The 9684-nt window shown below is 47.3% G+C and overlaps 1 protein-coding gene across 1 annotated transcript; it reads right to left on the bottom strand.

Annotated features, from left to right (window-relative positions):
* Nucleotides 1-8107: 8107 nt before the first annotated feature.
* Nucleotides 8108-9470, bottom strand: CALML3 (calmodulin like 3). The gene has a single exon (XM_006158463.3). The coding sequence runs from the start codon at nucleotides 9283-9285 to the stop codon at nucleotides 8836-8838; it is 450 nt and encodes a 149-aa protein (XP_006158525.1). The 5' UTR covers nucleotides 9286-9470; the 3' UTR covers nucleotides 8108-8835.
* Between the last annotated feature and the right edge of the window lie 214 nt (nucleotides 9471-9684).

Raw genomic sequence — 9684 nt, forward strand, 5'->3', positions numbered from 1 at the left:
AGCCCCCATAAGTTAAAAATCCATAAAAAAAAAAAAAAAAAAAAAAAAAAAAAGGTGAGTACCAAGGTCACAGGTAAGCAGCAAATGTATAGCTAAACTGACCTAACCTAACTTGGGGAGAGGGGCCAGGGGAAGTTTCTTAGAGGATTTGGCTTGTGAACCCAGTACATAAGGTTGAGTAAGAAGTGGTTGCACACAGAAGAGGCTGAAGAACATTTTGTACCTTTGTGCCTCTGTATCTTTTCACATGGTGTTGCTTTTGCTTGTGACACCCTTGCGCATTTCGTCTGCCTGGCTGCCTTCAAGATCTATTTGTTTACTGATCTTCCCTCCACTACTTTTAGATCTTACTCATTTTGTTGTCCCCTAAGCTCTAGCATACAGTGCTCAATTGTATTGGTAGAATACATGATGCATCATCCAAGCAAAAGTCTGCAATGAACCACTAGCTTTATTCTTAGAAGTGCTGAATCCAGAAAAGAGAGAGGTAGATGAGATATAGAGATGACCTTCACCTTTGTCATCAGTCATAACTCTCTAGGGGCCAGAGGCACACCATCAATAGGGTCTTTAAAAAGCTCACATGTCAACAATTGAGCTACTAGAGCAGTGACAGGCTTGAACATATGTCACCCAAGAACCTTCTGAGGGAATAAGCAATATTCAGCCTGGAGAGGAGATGGGCTGCCTGGGACACAAACTCATCAGCAGTTACTGAAGTACTGACACTTGGAGAAGGGGCTATTCTTATTTTTCTGTTACTCTAAACTCATGTAGATAGAAGAAAAGCACTAATGGTGTAATTATATGGAGACATATTGCAGGACCATCTAAGGAAAAACTTTCTAAGATTAGAATTATCCAACCATGAGAAAATTGGCCTTGTGGGGCAAGCAGGTGGTGTGGTGGTTGAGACAGCTGGATGCCCTCATGGCTGACTGTGGTTTGAGTCCTGGACCTAGAAGCTTGCTTTCTCACTTTCCTCCCTTCTCTCTGTCTCTCTCCAGTCAATTCCAATAAAATAAAAAAAAAATAATGACAATGAATAAAATTAAATAAAATAATTCTAAAGAAAATTGGTCTTGAACTCTCTGAAACAAACACATACACAGAGATGCAAATTAGTCATCTTTCCAGGATCTTGTTCCCTTTAGATCTATCTTGTTCCTTTTAGATCTTTCATCCTGGAAGGAAAATTAGGCTAGATAACCTATACAATACTGTATAAGTCCAAGATTCTGCAAGCCTAAATGCTTATCTCAACCTGATTTTCATCCAACCTCTGGCCCTGTGGTAATAATACCACATTGCATTTACACATAGGGAAGGAGAGAATGTACCCCTAGATGGCACATTATTGTGTGTATTTCTGGTTACTCACATGACTGTCTTTACTTCCTCAAAAAACTGAGATGGGAGAGATCAGGGGTTTTCTCAAGGTCACTAAGCTGGTCCTCTGCAGAGCCAGGCTTTGAACACTGGCCACAAGTCTAGAGTTTGATAAGCTGTACTAGAACTTGTCAAAAGACTTTTTTCCTATGTAGCAGGGATTATTTCCCTCCTTCCTTTATCCTTGGATCTTCCTCAAAGCCTGATGGTTATGACTCCCTGCATTATGTGTATAAAATCAGAATTGTACTAGGTGAAAAGACAGTCTGGACAAGTCCCCAACAAGACTTCTGGGCCTTAGAGTAAGAAGAAAAACTGTGGCTTTCTCTAAAGTGGGTGTATTAGTTGGCTTTCTTTTATAGTGGTGTATTAGTCAGCTAGAGCTGTTATAACAAAGTGCCACTGATTAGGCAATTTAAACAATAGAATGTATCATCTTACAGTTCTGGAGTCTGGAAGTCCAAGATAGAGATGTGGGAAGAGTTGTTTCCTTCTTCTGTCTGTGAGGGAAGGATCTATTTTAGGCCTCTTTCCTTGGTTTATAGATGGTATCTTCTCTCTGTGTCCTCACGTGGCCTTTTCTCTGTGTGCCTTTGTCCTAATCTTCTCTTTTTATAAGGACACCAGTCATATTGGATTACAGCCCACCCTAATGACCTCATTTTAACTTGGTTAGATCTGTGAAGACCCTATTTCCAAACATGGTCATGTTCTGAGCTACCGAAAGTTAGGCATCAGTGGATACGTTTTTTTTTTGGAAGCATAATTTAACCCATGAGAAGGGACATATGTCTTTTTCTGATTGCCAATCATCTGGACCCCTATGATGTGCATTTGGGTGGAAGGTACAGTCCTCTCTGCTGTAGAAGCTGAGAAGCCCATCTTCTTCTTAGCTGCTCTGAACGATGTCAAGGGCCTGTGGTTTGCTCTGGCCTGTGAATGACTTTGTGTTGATTGGAATTTACTGTTGTAGAACATGGGCTCTTGCAAAATCCTCTCCAGCTCCTCGGGACAGCACAGGCCTCCAGGGCTGAGTAGAGTGGAGGAGGAGGGGGGCAGTAAGAGGAGATGTTTCAAGTGGAAAGAAGGTGGTTTGACAACATGCACTCTATAGCTGCCACATCCTGATGCAGGATTCATATGGCTTCCAGATTTTTCCAGTGCTGGATAACTCCTTTACTCTCCTTTAGGTAACATCTGCCCAAGTTCTGCCTAGTAGCTGATTCTCACTCCCAGGCTTTCCTGTCAAGGTCTCTTGACCAAGATGTCCTTCCCAGAGCTCACCATCTTGTTCAGTTAGCCCCTCTGTCTCTGCCACTTGCTCTGAGAGCTCCTCTCTGGTGCAGCAGGGAGGATGTGCTCCCTGGAGCCAGTTGGACATAGGGCCAGTCTCTAATACACAAGCTGTATGGCCTTTGGGGAGTTGTCTGTAGTCTCAGAGTCTCAATCTTCTCTGAAAGGGACTAATGAGAGCAACCACTGCACAGATTTGTTTTGAAGATTAAATGAGTCAGTACTGAGTATGGTAGGCTCTTCATGTCCTGGTGCTCTGAGAGTGAGTTGTGCTTCTGTCATGGGAGACCCCTGCTCCAGCCAGAGTCTTCAGAGCAGGCAGCAGGTGGTAGGCTGCAGCTGAGACCAACCTGGCAGTAACTACAGGTGTTGGCAGGGCCACATGCAGTCAGTCACTGGGGAGTGACTCCCTGGATGTCCAGCTGTCCCCAAGTTTTCAGGGTAGCCCAGGTAACTGTCTCAGATGGCCTGGGCCTTTCTAATGTTCAGTTTTTAGATGCTGCCTTCTGTACTAAATGCCTGGCTCCTTTCCCACACTGGGTAGTTCTAAGTGTGTTAGAAAGAAACCAAAGACCCTGGGAAGGTGATTAGGGGACTGAAAGTGTCCATGACTGGTGGTTCAACTGTGTCCTTTCAATCCTCTGGTTTTGGAATCCCCACCATCACTTCTAGGTATATTTCAAAACTTTCCCTTCTCTGCAATTTGAGCAAGGTGCCCCATTCCACTCAGCATCTAGCACCCAGCAACCAGTACTCAGCACTTAGCACCCAGTACCTAGCTCCCAGCACTTGGAACCTAGCACCCAGAACCCAGCTCCCAGTCTTGCCCCTGGTGGAAGGGCTCAGGCAGGCTTTTCTAGATGTTCCAGTCTTAGCTCCTTGCCTTCTTGCTCAGTCCAGACACTGATCTGAGAGCCTGTTGCTATAGAAATGACCCCCAGAAAAATAGGATGATGGGGAATTTGACAGGTGGGTTGGGCCCAAACTTTTCTCAGACACCATTTTTAGCTTTTCTTGGTGTTTTTGGTGGCAAACATACCTCACATTGCTTTCTTTCTTCATGGGACACTCACCCCATAGGTGGGTTTTGATATTACATTTCTCCAGTGGGAACCATGGGTCCTTCTTTTCCAGCTGGCTGGTTTAGGGGGCTTTAAACAGGCCCTAGAATCTGTGAGGATAAAGAGGAGCCAGCAAGACTGGGCTGGGTTGGGTTTAAAATTGGAAACGCAGGAGGCAGAGGCATGCTTTATATAGTCTGGGAGTGCAGGAGCTCTAGTCCTGATTTATGACAGAGCTCAGAGAAAGCACATGTAGACCGAGGTGATATTTATAAATTCCTTCCCCCAAGGATGGATGGAATGTTCCTCAGAGCTACAGTCAGATAGTCCCTTTTTGGGGGATGAGGGGAGGTTGTTTAAATCTAACTATTTAATTATTGAAAGGAAAGGGAAGTGTTAGGCGGTTACCTTAAAGGCTGTTGCAGAAGAACACCAGTGAGGAGGTTTGATCTGCAGCCCTAGCATGTTCTAGCGACTATGTGGGGGCTCCTCCTGCTGCTGCAGCCCCCAGGCCTCTTCCTGGCATTAACAGTGACCACATCTCACCCTCTCACCACATCTCACAAACAGAAAAGTTCATCTTGGTGTCTGGGACAGGATAGGCTTCTGGGAGGCTCTGGCCAAGGTGAGGAGGAGAAAATAAACTGGGAGGGAAAGGAGGCTGAAGACAGGCACAGGTGTGCCCAGGTAGGCCTAGATGCTGCAGCTGCTGTGTGATGTCTAACATCCAGCTGTGGAGGCTGGCCCTGCCAGTCCTCTTCCACAGGAAGAGACCCACAATCATGCAGTGAATTTTGGATCCACTGGCCACTGTAGGGAGCCCCCAGGACTTCATGTCCCTCACAGCAGGGCTGGGGTGACCAGACTCAGACAGCATTGGCCTAACAGTGTCGCCCTCTGGGTCAGGCATCTCTTCACCCAACCCAGAGGTTCAGCTGTTGTTCCTGTTTCAGTAAGAAAGGATCATGGAAGATATGCTTAAAAAGTTGTGTTCTTGTGCTCAAGGGGCCAGATGGTGGTCCAGTGGTAAGATGTGATGTTTTGTGAGGCCAAACCATATGAGAAGGTTCTTTGTTTGCATCTGAGACCTACCTGAATGTGCTCGGAGTGCGTGTGCCCATGATCTGGGACCAGGTGAAGCTGGAGGTGGAATCAAGGTGTCAAGACCCTGTTGGGGTGCTGCCTCTCTCTCTCTCTCTCTCTCTCTCTCTGTCTTTGTTTCTCTTGTGCATGAAATAAATAAATAAACAAAATTTAAAATTGTGTTCAGGAGCATAAACACCAAGGGGCACATGCAGTGTCACTGCAAGGTCCCCTTTGACCTTGCTACCTTAGGCTTCTATCTGCAGGAAAAAGAAAGCTTCATTTATTACTATTCTGCTTCTGCCAAGGATCTCAGGGAGGACCAGGGGCTGTCAGCTCTTAGCTGAGAACAAGGGGAACTTCCCACCACACCAGCTTGTTCCTGCCTGGGCACAGAATGTTCTCGATGAAAGACTCCTAATGGCCATAAAACAGGGGCCTAGGAGGTTCCAGGGCAATGTGAAGGATTACCAAGGGATCTTATCTGGCTGATCTGCTGGGAGGCTGGGAGGAAGATACACAGGATAAACACCTTCATCCCCTTCTAGCTGAGGCATCTGCATAGCATGGAGCCCTCAATCTTTGCAGGAACTGGCTTAAGCCCACACCTTGAAGGAGGGAGATTAAATGTCAAACCTCCATCCACATCCATGTTGGAGACTATAGGAAACTCCTCATGAAGGGAGATCTCTGCTTGTCTAATTCCTAAAGGATTTAGGATGCTAAGATCTGGGTTGTGTTTGTCCCTGGTGGTGACGTCATGTCCCTTTGGCAGGTGGCACTGTGATTCACGTTGTGGCCGCTGTCTTGGCTTTGCTGCTCATACCCTCTTCCCCCAGGGAGCTGCTGTCCATTGCCCACTGGGTGCTCTGCCTTCGCACTTATAAGGCTCCTTCCCAAGTGTCCAGCAGGAAGTGTTCAACCTGCCTCAACTCCGGAGGGCAGCAGCCTAGCCGGCCAGACGGGCTAACTCCCTGACAAGCCCTGCTGTCTGGGAGCTTAGTCTTCCTCTTCTATTCCCCAGGCAGGAGGATGTACAATTACACTGGCACGAGGGCTAGTGCTCACTTGAGATCTACCATTAGCGTCCTCTCAGAAATAAAGTCCCAAGTGTGGTGAGACAGTGGTGCAGGGGTAAAATTGACGCTCTGTGAGCATGACCTATATGGGAAGGTTCTGGCTTTGTATTTGGAGACCTTTCTGAATGCGCTGGGCATACAATGCGCTGCAAGTGGATCATGGCACTGGGATCCTGCTGGGAGTGCTGTCTTTCTATGACTCTTCTCATGGAGTAAATAAATTCCAAATTAAAAAACACAAAGAAAAAAGAAAAGAGCTGTTCCTGCTTGAATAGCTTGAAAGACAGAAAGAAGCAACTAAACTAAGAAGAAATCAAACCCCGAGATGGCATAGGAGAACCTTCTGTAGTCCTTCCCTGTCCCTGTCTTGTCCCCTATCTCAACAGTTTGGAAGGGTGGGAGAATATTGCCCAGCCTCACTGCCTGTTAGAGCTGGAAGGGTTCTTTCATGGTGGTAGTCATGGTAGCTCTTTATTACTCACCTTCTGCATGTCAGGTACTTGAAGGAGGCACCATTCTAATCACCCGGTGCAGGCTGAGGGTGCATGAGAGGCATGTAGCGGCAGTGGGTGGGGCACCAACATGCACCAAATCTCAGCTTGGCCCCTTGCTCACAGCCGTGGGACACTGGGCTGATTCATAGACTCTGTGTCTCAGCTTCCTTATTTGGAAGATGAAGAGAATAATGGTAGCTGCCCCATAGAGTGCAGTGAGTTTGTAGGTAGGCCAGGTGCTGAGAACTGTGGCTCCCATCATGGAGGGTCAGGGCCAGAGTTGGAATCCTTGTCTGTCCTCCCCGAGTCAGTGCTCTTTGTTTACAAGTGAGGAATTCCTGGAGGTGGGAGTGTCAGGGATAAAAGACTTAGCCAAGACTGGTTATTTCTGATGGGCCTGTTTGTGTCCATCTCATAAAACACTGCTCCCCTTTGGAAACAGTATGATCTCTGACAAAGCCACTTTCACTTCTGCATGAGCTGATCTGACCTCTGGGTGTTACAGGTGGTGTGCAGGACTCAGTCTCTGAATCACTTTTGCAGTCAGAACCCCTAACCCGCACTATCTTCTCATCGCTACGTACTTCACAGCAATCAGGGAGTGACTAGAGGAGGAATACAACCAACCGTCAGAACTCTTCCTCAATTCTAATCAGTTCAATTCTTTTAGGAGCTCTATATGGATCTTTAGCCACTCTTTGCTACCGGATCATCCATTTTATTGAAAACAAATATTCAGATTTACCTTATCCAAATTTCCCACTTGTTTTGTTTATACCCACCAATACAGGAATTCATTGTGTTTCCAAAAGCACAAAAATGGAGATTCTAACCTCATTTAAACCCTGTACAGGGACCAGCAGATAGTGTAACAGTTACGTTGCTGGATTCCCACATAGCAGACTGCAGTTCAAGTCCCAGACTCAGTGGCTTAAAACTCATGCTGGGTACACGTGCGTGCATGGCCAAAATCCCAAGAGGAGAATGGAGAAGAAGAGATTACAGCGTGGCTATTCCCCCTGGAGGGTGATTTCTCAATTTCTGTCTCTCTGTCTCTCTAGTGAGTGGACATGCCTTACAGCAGGAGTGACTAGAGGAGGAATACAACCAACCGTCAGAACTCTTCCTCAATTCTAATCAGTTCAATTCTTTTAGGAGCTCTATATGGATCTTTAGCCACTCTTTGCTACCGGATCATCCATTTTATTGAAAACAAATATTCAGATTTACCTTATCCAAATTTCCCACTTGTTTTGTTTATACCCACCAATACAGGAATTCATTGTGTTTCCAAAAGCACAAAAATGGAGATTCTAACCTCATTTAAACTCTGTACAGGGACCAGCAGATAGTGTAACAGTTACGTTGCTGGATTCCCACATAGCAGACTGCAGTTCAAGTCCCAGACTCAGTGGCTTAAAACTCATGCTGGGTACACGTGCGTGCATGGCCAAAATCCCAAGAGGAGAATGGAGAAGAAGAGATTACAGCGTGGCTATTCCCCCTGGAGGGTGATTTCTCAATTTCTGTCTCTCTGTCTCTCTAGTGAGTGGACATGCCTTACAGCAAAAATCTCTCTAAAAAAAAAAAAAACCCAAAAAACAAACAAACAAAAAAACAAAACAAACAAACAGAAACAACAACCAACCCTGGACATAATAAGGATAATTTGTCAGAACCAGAAGAAAGGAAACAAAACAGTCTCTTTATTCCTCTTTAAGCGCCCCTTTCCCTCTCATTCACATATTGCTCCTTCCTGATGAATACAAACATGTTATGACTGACCCCAGTTTTACTCCCAGCTTCAAAAGATGAGTCACGGTGGGTTGGTGAAGACAGAATGGAGCAAGCAAATGCCATGCAGAACAAAAGGTTTTCAGGAGGTCTGGCCTCTGCTATCAAAGTCCTCTTCCTTTGCCCCAGCACCGAGATGTCTCCCACCCTCCTGAATCTGACAGCAGAAGAGGCCTGCACCCCAAGGGCTCCAGGAATTCTGGCAGTAGTCTGTGGATCCAGCCTCCCTGTCCAGGTTATTGGGTGTCCCTCAGGGACTCTGCTGAAGGGGCTCTAAGATGTCACCCTGTGCCCATCTGGGTAGACAGCAGAGCCAGAACAACCTTGACTGGTTTCTTGGTTTAATGTCCACATGCAATAACGTCACTTCGGCTTCTACTGCTGAATGGTGGGAGGATTTCACGATTTGCTAAGCTTGGGTGCTTCTGCATCAATTAAGAAGAGCAGGTGAAAAGTTGGCAAAAAGAGAGGTGCAGACAGGGAAAGGCAGGAAGGTGACTGAATCTACTTTGCCAAAGCAATAGTACCCAGAGGAAACTGGAGGTGCAGGTAGAAACAGGAGGTTTGAGGTCCTAGCGGCATGCAGCATAAGGCCACCTGCCTGGCCAGGTGTGTAGCCCAGGAGCAGCACAGGCTCTGGCCTCATTTGGACACCAACATGCGGACAAACTCCTCATAGTTCACCTGCCCGTCTCCATCTGTGTCTGCAGCCCGGATCATCTCATCTACCTCCTCGTCGCTCAGCTTCTCCCCCAACCTGGTCATCACATGCCTCAGCTCAGCAGCACTGACATAGCCGTTGCCATCCTTGTCAAACACTCGAAAGGCATCACGAATCTCTTCCTCGCTGTCTGTGTCCTTCATCTTCTTGGCCATCATGCCCAGGAACTCGGGGAAGTCCACAGTGCCATTGCCATCCTGGTCAATCTCGCTCACCATTTCCTGGAGCTCAGCTTCGGTGGGGTTCTGGCCCAGGGACCGCATGACAGTGCCCAGTTCCCGAGTGGTGATACAACCATCCCCATCTTTATCAAACAGGGAGAAAGCCTCCTTGAATTCGGCCACCTGCTCCTCAGTCAGCTGCTCGGCCATGCTGGGGCCTGGGGGTGTGGCAGGGTGGCTAGGCTCTGCTCCTGAGCTCTGGCTGTAGGCTGGGCCCCTTGTCTCAGCTCTGCAATGACAGGCAAGGATCTGGAGGGGTGGCTGGCTGGCTGGCTTTCTAGCCCCAGCTTGAACTGTTAGAGCTTAAGAAGGAGCAAAGCTTCCCCATCATTGGTCTGGCGGGATTGGGCTGCCACTGCAGACGCCCCCGCCCTGTGGCTGCCTGAGGGCACTCCTGTTTAGACAGGAGTCCAGGAGCAGGAACCAGGCCGTCCTGCTAATTGAGCTGACGCCAACTCCTCTGTGTGAAAGACAGTCAGCTTTCCACCCTGCAGAGCCAGCAGGAACCACTGGTAATAACACCTTCAGTCAAGGTGTGGTGGGCAGCTG

This window comes from Tupaia chinensis, unplaced genomic scaffold (assembly GCF_000334495.1).
Source record: "Tupaia chinensis unplaced genomic scaffold, TupChi_1.0 Scaffold000598_1, whole genome shotgun sequence".
Classification (NCBI taxonomy): Eukaryota; Metazoa; Chordata; class Mammalia; order Scandentia; family Tupaiidae; genus Tupaia; species Tupaia belangeri.